Below are 14,016 nucleotides of genomic sequence, written 5' to 3' on the forward strand. Positions count from 1 at the left end.
AATGATCACACCTGGCAAACTTTATGGTATTCTTTATTAGCAGTGTTTCACAGGGTAAATGCTGAGCTAAACCAAGAGATTCAATTAAGAGCTATTACATCTGTAATTACATAATGCCCCGATTTGAAAGATGTACCCTGAATCTCCATCTCTTACCTCCCATCATATTTTTGGTAGCTTATTTTTCCATTCTTTCCTTAGTTGCCACTTGAACTCTCTGGATTTAGACTGCAGCTGTATGACAACAATTGCATTTAAAATAATAAGCTTCAGTAGTAAAGCTGTAAATTGGGCTAGAATAAAATCTGTCACGCATTTTCGCTGTGACTATATTCTGCTGTTTTAACTCAGCTTGAATCCTACCATCCACTCACATTTTCTGGAGTGCTTTGTTTTTAAAGATATCGGTGAGGACTGCAAAAAATCCAGAATGTGCTTACTATTATAGTTACTGCTAATCATCTAGTACAAAAATAAATGTGAGTGACATTGATCTTCAGTAATCCCTTAAGGGGTTCATTCAAAATGAATTATGAATTGATCATTAATTAAAAAGATGAGTTAAACTCTTGGATACTGAGTGCGTGTACTCTATTATGCAACTCCTGGAATAACCATCTGGGGTTTGATGCGTATATCTGGAATGTTTCACAACTGCAGGAACATATAAGCTGAACTGCAGGAAGAAAGAAATGCCATCATGGACTTTCCACTCCGTTGCCTCTTTATTGTGGGTTCAGTTTGTGTGGAAGCAATGTTTGTGCTTTAATTTCTTGACTAAATGTGAAAATTAACTGGATGAGTTACTTCTAAAATTTGCTTCTACATTACAAAAACCCCCTTTGACCTGGGTGTATTTTTGCACATCCTTTCCTACTACAATCTCTCTCATTAAATCTCTTGAAGGTTTTCAAATGCCTATTTCATTACACGGTTTCTTCCACATGTCTCCTATCATTCAATTACGTTTTACGCATTAGTTTCATTTTCAACAAACAGTTGCAATCCTTTTGCTGCTGAGGTTTATGAGGTTGTTAAATGGGATTATCCCTGTTTTAATAGAGGAAAATTGAGGCATAAAAATTTATTTGCCCATGATCATATGAGAAGTCTGAGCTCCAGGAGAAGCACCAAGTCTGTTGTAATTATTTCCAAGCCAGTGCTTTACCTGTAGGCCACTTCTGCCCCTTTCCTGGTATTTTCCATGAGCTTTGGGAAACGTTTTGAGCATGCCTTTTGGCAACCCATCTTATGTTTGCAATGGGAGAAGCAGTAGTTTTCTAAAAGGGACCATCAGGTAGTATTGTAATAAGAAAACGGCAGTAGTGTGGATGCACAGAATTTCTTTAGCATGTTTAGATTCCATGTCTCCTGAGAGGTTAGATTGTGACCACTGGATGTTTTAGGACACAGTCTTTTATACTCGGAGAAATATGTGCCTTTGTGGAAACTGAAACTCTTTTCAGTAGAAGGTGTAGGGGCAGTAGGTAAAACAGGAGAACTGGAGGAAAGAAAACTAATTGAATTTGAAGCATTTATTTTGGAGAGTTTTCACACAGCTTCCTTTTATTCCCTGATTAACAAATGAAAGTAGATATGCCAAGACACAGCTCTAGTACTAAACCCTTTGATACCAGAATTACAATGTCTTTATGGTACTGGCTCATTTGATTTGTCTGCATCATCTTCTGCAGCAGTGATTGCCAGGCAGTCAAAGGCGAGCACAAACGAGAAGCTGTTATTCGTGTTGCATCGGAGACAGGCACTTACATGTATCCCAGGAGCCATTACTGTCTGTAATGCCTACTGCTGATTATCAAGGCTGGAGTTTCCAGTGCAAATAAACATTGTCCTTGGACAGGTTGGTCCAAAACAATGATCAATGACATTGGTTCACTTGAATGCTAAGAGAATTTTAATGTTATTGAACTTAAAAGGAAAATATTGAAAGCCCAAAGTCATTGTAATCTTTATAATGAGTATTCCTGGTATCAGAATGAAAATTAATATATCTAACATATGTACACTGTCCACTGTCAGCCTTCTTCCAGGGTGGAGGAGCGCTTTCTTCTAAATCAGTCTTTCCATCGGCGGTGGCTGCACCATGTTCCACATCTCTACCCGGGATCCCTCCTTCTCCTGCTGGCTGGGGCTGTAGGTCCCTTGAGTCGCCCGTTTATTGGCAGCGATGACTGAAACCACAACTGCCAAGAAGAGGATCAATAACAAGGCCAGCGTTACTGAGCCAATGGAGGCGAATATGTTCGAGATCCAGTCAGTTGTCAACTGGAAGGATTGAAATAATTGCAATATAATTTACGTCAAGAGAATATTGAGACACACTTGAGCTACCAAGGAAGGAAACAAAAAAACATTCTATGGATAGGGCTTTGCATAGATGAGCTACTGCTGAAGCACCGTGTATTGGTAGAGAAGTACATTAGCCCTTCCAGATTTTGTTCTTTGGACTCTTCAGAAAATTACACACACGGTGCTGGATGTTTCATATATGAGGCAGAGCTGGATGAATTTCAGGTCATGACCCATTTTATTTGACAGCTTCTTTTCTGCTTGAAAATAACCTGTGAGTTAATATATCTGCAAGCTGTAGTAGTAATTCAGCAATTATTTGTTTAATTAGTTTAATAATAATTCATTATCCCTAGTTTGGTTGTGAACACGTTATTGCTAGTCTTCGCTACTGCAAGTTAAACATGAGATATTTTGACTGGATATGTATTCAGTCACATTTCTGTTTCTCTTGCTGGAGGAGTCAAGTTTATGCGAATACTTGTACTTATATATGGAAAATTTGCTTACAGTAAATATTTTTGTAAAATTTACTATTTCTACAGGCATTCCTGCCAGTAAACTTTTCTACCAGCATGTTTGCATGAAACAAGTGTATAGATGCTGCATTGAAATCTACTCAGTGAGAAATGAATCAGTATATTTTCTCAAATATGTTTTAAAATATTCATCCAGCTCTTCTACATACAGCTTTGTAGCTTCATCTACAGAAACACAAGCAGTACGGTACCGGATGAACGTAAGGATGCTCTGATTTTTTTTTCTGTTTTTATGTGGCAGTGGGAAATGTGATAATGTCAGAAGGCACAGCGCGCGTAAACAAATCTGCTAGTTGAAAAGCTTTAGACCAGAAAAATCTTGTAGTTGTTAGATGAACGTTCTATACACATCTACATATGTGCTTTTATGTGTAAAAAATGCTTATGGTGAGGTAAGCCAATGCAGTGATGTGGTTAAGTGTGGAAAAGTGGTCACTACGGACAGAATGACCCTAGCAGGAATTGAACTTCGGGCAGATTCTGCCATCCATCATCTTTTGATTTGTATTATGAGTGACAGCTGAACTGCCATAGATGAATGTGTGCTTGAGGCTGAACTTTCAAATCCCAAAATATTTAGAAACAGCAAACAGCAGGTCAAAGCCCATTTCCCAGTTAGATACTGCATGCTACAGGATATTTTAGTGACCTGCTTACTCGTTGTTTCTAAGGAAGTGCAATCGCAGTCCTGAGAACGATGACGATGTTGCATTCAGCGATGGATGTACTGTAAGCGGATGCTATTGCTGTGCGTACATCGCTTGGTCTCACGCCTTTGCAGAACAACAACAATGCCAGAGAGAAAATGTTAAAACAATCCTTCCTCTTTTTTCTCTCTCCACCTCCATGCTGATACAAAAGGTCCTACTATAATAATAAAAGCAAGTTTGGCTCAGGGATTCTCTCTAGGGGATATATGACCAGCTAGAATATTTTCCTCTGTCCTCGATGGCTAAATATATGGTTCCAATGATTTTAAAATATTTTTTTCCAATAGAAATAATCTAGTGCAGGTGACAGACCACATGACTCCAACCCTAAAACAAGGTGGCACGAAACGTGTTGGTCTATTAAATTGTATTGGATTGGGAAGGCAATTTCATCTTGAGATGGTGTTAGAGATATATTTGAGATCTTAGTTTTTCTCTGTACTGTGGTAGACTATATGACCCTTGTTCATTTTGTCTCCGAGAGACTGCAAATTTTTAATGGAGTTTTTATTCTCAGAAGCTATCTTTTAATTTCATTGTCTGCTGTGGCAAACTGAGGACCAAGATAGTCTTAAGTTAACTCTGATCCTCGGGTTGAACAGGACATTTGTGAAAGAAATTCACTACCATAGGCAAAGGGATGGTATTGCCTGGTCTCTGGCATGTGAAATTTCTGAACTTATTCTCCTTCTTTCCAGTCCATACTCTTTCCATTCCTGTTGTAAATATATCTATGGAGACATTTTCATTTATGATATCCTTCCAATTAATTTCATTTCTTCAGGAAAATTTTTATGCAAAGAAATTGGGGAGAAAAAATCTGTAACTTGTTAAAATGCAGTCACATATCTAAACCTCATTCTCAAGTTAAAATCATCATAACAGGGCTTCTTTTTTCATTCTGCAATAGTTACTTATTACAGAAACCATAACCACAGGACACCATAGCAATCTGCTACACATTTTGTTCCAATTCTTGTTTCTGTTTAATAACTATTATTCATTCATTGGATTTGGTTCAATCAACCAGTGACTTGAACTTGAAAAAGTGCCCGTATTGCCCGTATATGTGTTGGACAAAACACTTCCTCTTGACCCAGTATGTACGATAAAAAGTCACCCCACTGATTAAAATCTAGAGAGCTGGGGTTTTTTTATCATGATCAGATACATAAGCTAACTTTATTTCTGTATTTATGTTGCTTCTAATTTCTTTGTCATCTTTTTGAGTGGATTCTATTGATCAAAAAAAATAATAATCTACTGTTCAAGTGCTGTGCCCTGGTTTATCAGCGCACAGATCACTGCCTAAGTTTACGATATAGGTAACCCCCTTGGCAGTAGCACTGACCTGATAACGAGAGTTGCCAGAAGGCTCTGCAGTCTAGTCCCATCAAAATCAACTACTTTAGTAATTAATGGCTGAACACTTAAATTAATTTGGAAAATCAACTGGCTGATCTGGAAAAAAAAAAAAATTTGAAAAGTTCTGTCCCGTCATCTCAGAGCCTATTCATTGCAGTATTTGGTGATGATCATAGACTGAAATAATTGTAACTGATGATCCCAAAAAGAAAAAGGACTGAGCAGCATTAGGAAACATAGTGCTGCTGAGACAGCAGAAAAAGAGGTTTTCTGTTACTGACCCTACTGTGTGTTTTGCATAATGGTAGGGAGCAGGCTTTAGAAAAGCAGTTTGGATGTGAAGGTCCCATATCACTGCTTCAGGCTCTTCTGGTAAGTGCTTGCCTGTTGCTTCCACCATAGATGGATTTAGGGTCTGAACCTCTCCGAGGTTCCAAAGAGCAGAGCCTCTCTGACCTCCGTGTCAGAGACTGCTCATGTGTGTAGCTGCTTATCTTATCAGCCACGTAGCCGATCACCTGTGGGTGCGAGTCTGTGGGCGTCCTAAGGTGCTGGCTGGTGAGCAATGCACAGCTGATGTCTCCTTGATTAGATGACCGCACTACAACATCACTTTTCAGCTTCATATCACCCAGGCTGCTATTCACTTCCCCATGTTAGCTCGTCCCCAGCTGGACTAAGTCAAACTTATTTTGGCAATATTAAAAAAAAAAAAAAAAGGAAGAAAAAGAAAATATTCTTGAATTTAGTTTTCATGTAGTGAATAGCTTCATCTGCAAAGACAGGAGGAAAAGCAGAAAAAATCTTTTTTGTCTTTTTTAAACAATCAAGTCTTTTGGATTTTCACTGGTGGTTTAATTTCAAAGCAGATTAATTTTTTAGATTTTTTAAATTATTAAATAAAAATTATTTAAAATGTTTAGATTGGATAAAATAAATCATTGGATACAGTGAAACTTCATTGTAGGGCTGGGTTTTGCTTTTCATTTGGTTATTGAAATAGATTGATTGTTCTGCCTTGTTTCCTTGATTTGCTTTGTAGATGAACAGTTTGGATAAGGAGAGCCCAGTTCACAAGTCAATGCTCAGTAGCATTTATCAATCCAGTATATGTATGCTTATCTTTAAAGAAGCTGTATTCCAAATGGTTATTTTAGAACAGGGGAAAATTAGGGATTTGCTATGTATGAACGTTTCCATGTGTGCCAAATGTCAAAGGCAAGTGGAATAGAACAAGGGAGCCAGCAAAATACACAGGGCCTCTTCCTCTGGTGTGTTTTACATCAGCGTGACTTAGCGGATCTAATCCTGCTTTATGTCGATACAGGGGATGAGAATTATGGCCACAGACACCACGGGCTGAGACAGATCAGGGAGAGAGAAGAGCGACCCGCGGCACCAGCGGAGAAATCGCTGTGGGTGTGAGAAGTAACGTGAGCTGCCTCGGGACGCTGCCACCTGGGCACGAGCTCTGCGTGGGGAAGGGTGGCTCGGACCAAGGGTGCGCGTCTTTGGGACGCGAAAGGCATAACGTGCTCTGAAAGCAGGAGCACGCCTCTCTTGCGGGGCATTAAGAATTAATCAGCCTTCATTTCAGCACTCGCATAGAAACGTGCCTGGTTCTGGATGCTTTGCAAGACAGAGACATCAATGCGAGCTTTAAAACACAGGGATTGCCAGACCCTGGAGAATTCCCTTCTCTGCCACATGCAGGGCTTTCTGGGAATTCTGCAGCTGCTCGTGTGCACTGGAGCTTTCGCTGGTGAAGTCTCCGGATCCCAAGTCCTGACACCACTCACGAGGTTATCACTTCATTCACGGTAAGAACGTCTGATCCATGCCATCCAGATTTACTGCCCCCAAATCAAAACCATTTGCTAAAGTAATGAGGGATGATTGGCTTGAGTGGTCCTAATCCATGTCAGAATTACTTTGAAAGGTTTGGGAGCGTATTGAGATAATACTGAGCAGCCAAAGAAAAGCCATTAACTTGATTAAAAAGCCCATAGATAACACTGAGTTTATTTCATTGAGGATTTACAACCATCTTATCAGAAAATTATTCTGTTAAAGGCTGAATTCAAATAAGAATCCCAGTATTTCCAGAAGAAATCCAGTCAGTCCTGCACAAATCTATTATAATGAGATGCATTGATAACCCCAGCTTGTGGGACTACAGTTTATTTTCAACAGCAGTAAAGTGGCCATAAATCTATAGGTTGACTTTGTTCCAATCTAAGTACCTTAAATGAATGGCAGATGAAGTCCCTTTTCCATGGTATTTTTTTCACCTTCACAAGCAAGTACCGGGTGCTATCCCTCCTGTCAGCTGCTCTGCATGTGCTAAGCACCAGCCAGCAGGTCCCAAGAGCCGTGTTGACCTAGTTGTTGGGCTGCTGACTTGAACCAATAATCCATTTTGGACTCATTTAAAGAGAGCAGAATCGTGTCCAACTGAGCCAAACACTGCACAGGCCACTGGAAATGGCAAACCATTTTTAAAATTCTGTACGCACCATCTGTGTCCTGTAATCACTTTACCCTCTGTGCTTCATCTTGGTTTGCCTATTCATGCTGTTGTCCGTGTGGGCACTCATCTGTGTTGAGTGTGCCTGTATGCAGGTATCGTTCAGGTACTTGAATAACTTATTCCTTTCTACTTTGGTACCTGTGGCCACGCAGGAGGCAGCACTCAGTGTCTGTGGCACACCTTAGCTGATTTTCCACTGCTTATCTCTAGTGAGATCACCAACTCCTTTTCCTTCTGCACACCTTACATCAGTTTGTCTTGTGGTCTTCAAAAGTGCATTTTCTGTGGTAGTCGCATTGATCAGGTCTTCTTGTCTCTGTGTGTGAAGGAAGTCATTCCTGAAAGGCGCGATATTTGCTGTACTTCGAACCTGGTGCCTAACAAGTTTCAGGATTATCTGGTAAGAAAAGTATTTGAATTCTCTGAAACTGAGAAGCAGAAAGCAGGAGAAAACAACTGACCCAGACAGAGTGCAGCAGGGTTTCCCTCTAGTTTTGCTTCCTTAATGAATAAGAACAAGACTGGTTTACAGAGGGACCAGATTGGAGCCTTGAATACCTGCTGAAGATCTCTGTGGCCTAAAGATGTGATGGCTTCCCCCTGCAATCAGCCCGTAGCTGCAGCTCAGGCTGGCCTGCAGTTGCCGCATATCGGCTCTGGTGCTGCTCATGGAGAGCTTTGCCTTCTGCATGCCAGGTAACACCCCAGGGTAAGCATGACTGCTTTTCACTCTATATCTTAGGAACTTCTCCCTCTGATGCCATGTCTGCTGGGAGGAGGCTACCCTGTCGTCCCTCATCTATCTCTGTAGTCCTCTGAAAATCTATCTATACTACATACAGAATTGCAGGTAGTCTTGAATTTTCATTATTGCCGTTGCTGTTTCTGCCGTCAACCTCCAAGTTGTTTTCCTGGTATCTGCAGGAAAAGACAATCCCATTGCTGGAGGGCCTGGATGAGACCTTGAGTCCTGTACGTACCTCTACGGACGTCGCTGAAGACAAAACTTAGGTGACTACTTCTGATGTGCACAGAAGATCCACAGTACAATATATATATAGGCAGCTCATTTTGAAGAGGAATGTTTGTAAGCAATCTTTTTTTTATTTCTCTATTTTCTGGTGGATATTATTGTCTGAGTAATTTGTTAAAACATCCCTGAAGAAATTACATTCAGTACTATCTCTGTCTAGTATGCGTTTGTCTATGTCTGTAGTTTGAATAGTTTGTCACATTTGAAATGTGACAGATTGAATGAATTCCTCCCTGGAAAATGTCAACTTACTTGTCTGACAATTCTTCTTGAAATCAAAGTGGAAATATAGAGAGAATTAGTGTTAGCAGCTATAATGATAAATTGATGATCTGGATTGACCAGGTATAGATCAGAAAAATGCAATCTTTTTTATCAAGGAAAGAATGACATCCCTGGTGTCCTGTGAGAAAATGAAGAAGTCAGAGATGATTGAAATCTAGGATTTAGCTGGGCTTGCAAGGAAAGTGCCTCATTAAGAAATGCTGACAGCCTCCCTCCTGACACGTGAAGTTGCACTGTTGTGACACTACAGAAGTTAATGGGGAAGTTTGTTCTAATTATAGTGGAGCAAGAAACCGGAGACGGAGCTCTTGAAACTGTTGTAACTAAATTGTAAAGCAGACTTCAGTTAAAGAAGGGTGTTATTCACATTAGTTTTGATCTTCCAGCCAGATCAGCATACACAGACCTCCTCCTCCCCACGTTAGGCTGCAGGACTGTTCCCGGATCACTTGGAAACAGTGCTGTGTTTAAATCAAAACAACTTGCCACTCAGGTAGCCCTCTATTTACAACATTAGCCTTTTGGATGTAGCTTTTCAGATTCAGAAACACTTTTAGGAATTCATCTCTAAAGAACAGGCTACATACGGTAACTATAATTTTTTTAACTAGTTGTAGTATTGATGTCTGACTTACATTAAATGCTTAAAGGAAGAGGTCCAGTCATGAAAACGGTGGTATTTAGTAAGTCTGGGATGGTCTGTCTTAGGCAGAAGAACTAATATTAAGTACATAAGTAACTCCTTGAAATCTCCATCAGATATTTCGCTGGATCAGCATCTCACAGGACAGAGTATTAAATGCCTTTTTGCTCAGACAGCAGAGTGTTGGTTATACACAGAGAAGTGATTTGGCTGGCAGTTTGGGAGGTAAGCTCTCATTAAGCTGTGGGCTTTGAGAAGACTCCTTGATAGCGTTTCTGCAGCAACTGCCAGTGCTAATTTTGCAAGTGTGCTCCAGTTCTTTTTAAGATCATCTTGGTGGTGCAGCACAGATTAAATGTGCAGCTCCAATGTGTTGTTGTGAGATGCCTTTTAAAATTCTATCGACAGCCTCTGGTGTAGGAACTTCACCATCTGCTGCAATCTGAAAGGATATGAGGGAAAACCTATAGCTGGTGCAAATCCAGGCAAACCATGCCGAGGAGGAGTTTGTCCCATAGCTGCTAAATCGCAGACTAGACAAATGTTTTTGTAAAGGTGTCAGTCTCTGGGGTGTAACATCCCTTTCCAGTTTGGGAAATGCTTTGGGGTATGATACAGAATTATTTTTGTACGTGGTAACAGCACAGTGTATCAGGCAGTGTTTCTCCATGGGGGATAGCTGCACTACAGCTTTGAGACAGCAGACGCTATATACATAAATCTTGGTGATGGATAAAAGCCTTATCTGGCAAGCATCACGCAGGAAGGAATAGATGATATTCAAAATCAAAAGACTATTGCTGAAAACAGTAACTTTCTGTCACTGCCCCGCACAGGGTTGAGTTTACCAAATCCCTATAGCTGCCAGAGCAGAAATGGCTCCTGAAGAGGGATTTGGAAGAACACGCAGTAGTGGCCTGTTGAAGAAGTCTGCTCCTGTTGTCAGGGGCGAGTGAAGGGGGTGGGAGGAGGTCAGTAGGTTAAACCCAAAAGCAGGAGAGGAATAAGAAAAGATGCTACAGCGCTGAAGATGAGGGCAGGACAGTTAAGAGAGATTCAGTAGACAGAAATAGAATTATGAGAAAGGAGAATGAATTTCAAAACTGCTTTCTTCATTGGCTTCGTAGGTGTTGAGCAGACCAGCATGTGAAGGATGATGTTCTAACATTCAAGATGGGGCTGATGGGAACGACAGCATTTGGATAAGAGAACGGGGCAGGAAACGGTAACATAGGCTACCAACAGCTATGCCAAAGGTGAAACTAACCCTTTTCTAATACAAGCTTCTCATTTTCTGAATTTTGCACATTTTGTCTCTCTCTCTCTCTGAATCTCAATTCTGATCTTTTCTGTATTACAGAAAAATATGAGGAATTTTGCTGAGGTATTCGCAATCTGAAAGCACAAAGCCCATTTAAGTGAATAATACCTGCACGTTGTTTCACTTCACTAACATGTTTTCATGTGCATTGCTTTCACCAGGCATGATTCACCTGTGCGTTATCAATTTCGGTTTACTCTGAGTTGCACAATCTGAATTGTGGGCACGGAACTGGTTGCTCAAAACTCCTCTTTCCATCACACAACAGTTGTGGTTAGAGATCATTAATTAGTGATGCTAGTGGTAGACATTCTTTTGTTTCTGTAATCAGACCTTTGAGAACAGCACTAAGTACCCATCGCAGCAGGTCCAGGTGCAGCTATGCTCCGTGTGCTCTGGTCCCTGACTGTGAGGATGTGAAGCAGGGTTGTCTATCTACCCCAGGTCCTGGTTCTCTGTGAGAATTGGTGCAACCCGGGCTGAAACTGTCAGTCTTGCCTCTTCCCACTTCCAGGGGGAACAGGAAACTGCTCTGTCCAGTGGTGCGTAATAGCCAGGTTGGTGGTGTATGGTATAGCAGAGACCGAGTTCTGATGCCCGTTTTATTTCATAATTGTCAGATACTTTCCATCCCTACTTCTCTGCTAATAAGCTAAGCCTACAATCTCAAAACTGTTCCATGAATTTCTTCTTCCTATTTGGTGCTAAGCTCCTGCAAAACAGACATGTGTTGCTACCTAGCATTAACATTATGCTGTCAAGTGGTGATGAAGTAAGTAGCTATTTGACTGTTTCACACTGTCAGACAACAAGGTATCAAGTCAACAGCTAGCCTTTGTTGGGTGCAGCACTTCGATTGCAGCCATCTCGTGCTTCCAACTGTAAATATTAATGGTATAAGATAGACCTTTATTGGCTACATAATACTTGCCTTAGCACGCTACATGACACTGTTGCATTACTTAGCTAATTATATTCCTTGATAAAAATTTTGAGTATGTTTTTATCCTACTGGTTTTTCTTCTAGTAGAAAGTTGATTAGAGACAACAAACATCTTTACGTTTTAGTTTCAGGAAGGACTTTGGAAGAGATGCATACGTGAAAAGTGTAAATGGAAAAAACCTCAAGCTATAAATCTCTGTGTCAACAACTGCTCCTTGAAACCCTCTTTTAATCTTGATCCAGATGTTTGATTTGTGAGGGAACATTGTTTCTTGTGGCTTTTTTTCTTTTTAGCGTACTTACATCTTGTTGATAGGAATGTATGAGTCCGCCTCTACCTGTGAACCTTATCTCTGTCCTGAGGGATTCGTGGATCAAGTACTGCATACCTAGTATAGTATCTTGTCATTGTATTAATATTGCTGGTATTCAACAGGTTTGCATCTGGATGAAGGCAACTCTAATAACTGCTGTTTGGATATCTGCTGAAGATGCAAATGGTTTATGAAGTCTCTTTCTATCTTACAGCCAGCACAGAACATGAGAAAAAGGTCTCTAAAAATGCTTTAGAGATTTCTCTTAACTTTCTACTCCATGCTTTTACCTTACTGCCACCTAAAGATAAATAACAGAAAATACATTGCACTTCAAATTAGAGAGATTTACTCTAACGTGTTAGGAAGTAATGGCAGCCTTCTCAATGTCTTTCTTTTAAGAAGATTTCCTACACTTTCAGAAGATTTTCTTGAAGATCATACTACTTAGTGGTAGGAAAAAAATCTGCTGGTTCAGCTCACTGTATTTATCTCTGGTCCTCCAAGGCAAGGCATACTGACTGGGAGTGCATCTGTTTCTAGCCAGATGATTAATTTAGGTCTGGGGGCTCCTCAATACAGGTTGAAAGTAACATTTTCTGCAGTGTGTGGAGTCAGGTCCAAATCCACCTTTATCTGCAGGTGTAAGCTATTTCTGATACAACCCACTTTTGATTCTGCCTTTCTCAGATACCAGAGTTGTCCTCTGAGCAGGCAGCTGAAGTGGTTCTTCCTTCTCAGCTCCATCCTCGATGCCTTATTTCTTAAATAGTAGCTTTCAGTGTTGAGATCCCCTCTAAAACAGGCCAATAGCTGTTTTTTGGAGAGGAAACTGAAGCATGATATAGAGACACGATTAGCTTACAATCAGTTAGGCAACCCAAGGTGGACACGGTAATTTAATTTAATCTCTTCATGCTGCCTACACACTGCCTGCATAAATACCTGCGGTCAGTCCCCAGTAGTCATATCAGAGCAGTGCAGCCCTGCCCAGGCTCTAACGCTCCCACTGAGAATGAGAACTGGCAAGGTCTGGGAGATAGTTCATCCCCTGAAGTCCCACAGCTCTGAAGCTTTGCTTATTCGCTGTCTTTGCTTTTTATACCACAAATAAGCTATTTAATTCAACTAATAGTTTAATCAGTGATTTCCAAGATGCTTCTTGATGGCTCCAAGTAACTCTTCTGATTGATACTTGGGTGATTCCTTAAACTATTTCCAATCTCATACTTATTTCAGGATGAGTAAGGTAACCATGAAATCAAGCAAATTATATATAATTTTGGCAGAAGCCTCATACATTAGCATGTTCTTCTGGGAAAATACTTCAACTTCCTCTTTCCTCAGTGATTTTTGGGAGAGGATGAAAAAAGTGATCATGAGTTAGGAATTTTTGACTCAAAACTTTCTAGAGGTGAAAGATGTCATTTTGGGGTTCTGGTCCAGGCCAGTTACTCTCCGACCAGCCTGTGCATCAGGCCTCAGTCCTTCGGGGCACATGGGGTAGCTGAGCCTTGAAGGGAAATACCACTTCCATGTGAACTCCATCTGGAGAACTTCACTGTTTCAAAGACAGCAGCAGGCTTATTTATGCTTTATTTCTATATTTCTGTAATGCTTTATTTATTTTTTTGAAGTATCATGGTTAAAATATCCTGGGATAGATCTTTGGTCTCTACTCTCTCACACTGTTCAGTTCCTAGTAAAGGACAAGATAATAACACTTCTGTACCTTACAGATGTGCCACAAGCATTCACTTAAAATAATTAAGTCATTCTTACTGAGCAAAGATGGAGTCCAGGTGTTCAGTACTGTCCCCAGCTGTATGATTGTTACAAATCCATTTTACTTAGAATTTTCCTTCTTGTGTAGTAATTTCATTTCCCTCAGCATCACTTTGTGCCTCCAGGATCTCCTCCAAAAGGCCTTTTTGGTGGCTTCAAGGAATATTAGGCAACACTGATAGCACTGAAGCAACCCCTGAGGTTCCCTGGCAATATCACGTACTGAAAGGACAGGGAA

At 40.5% G+C, this 14,016-nt stretch overlaps 1 protein-coding gene across 1 annotated transcript in view; it reads right to left on the bottom strand.

The window, feature by feature from the left end:
* Window positions 1-1,668: 1,668 nt before the first annotated feature.
* Window positions 1,669-14,016, bottom strand: part of CRB1 (crumbs cell polarity complex component 1) — a 102,854-nt gene continuing 90,506 nt past the window's right edge. Inside the window, exon 12 of the mRNA XM_075760146.1 lies at window positions 1,669-2,286. Within this exon, the coding sequence (XP_075616261.1) occupies window positions 2,071-2,286 (216 nt within the window). The 3' untranslated portion in view covers window positions 1,669-2,070. The remainder of the gene's footprint in view (window positions 2,287-14,016) is intronic.

Source organism: Balearica regulorum, chromosome 8, assembly GCF_011004875.1.
Source record: "Balearica regulorum gibbericeps isolate bBalReg1 chromosome 8, bBalReg1.pri, whole genome shotgun sequence".
Taxonomy (NCBI): domain Eukaryota; kingdom Metazoa; phylum Chordata; class Aves; order Gruiformes; family Gruidae; genus Balearica; species Balearica regulorum.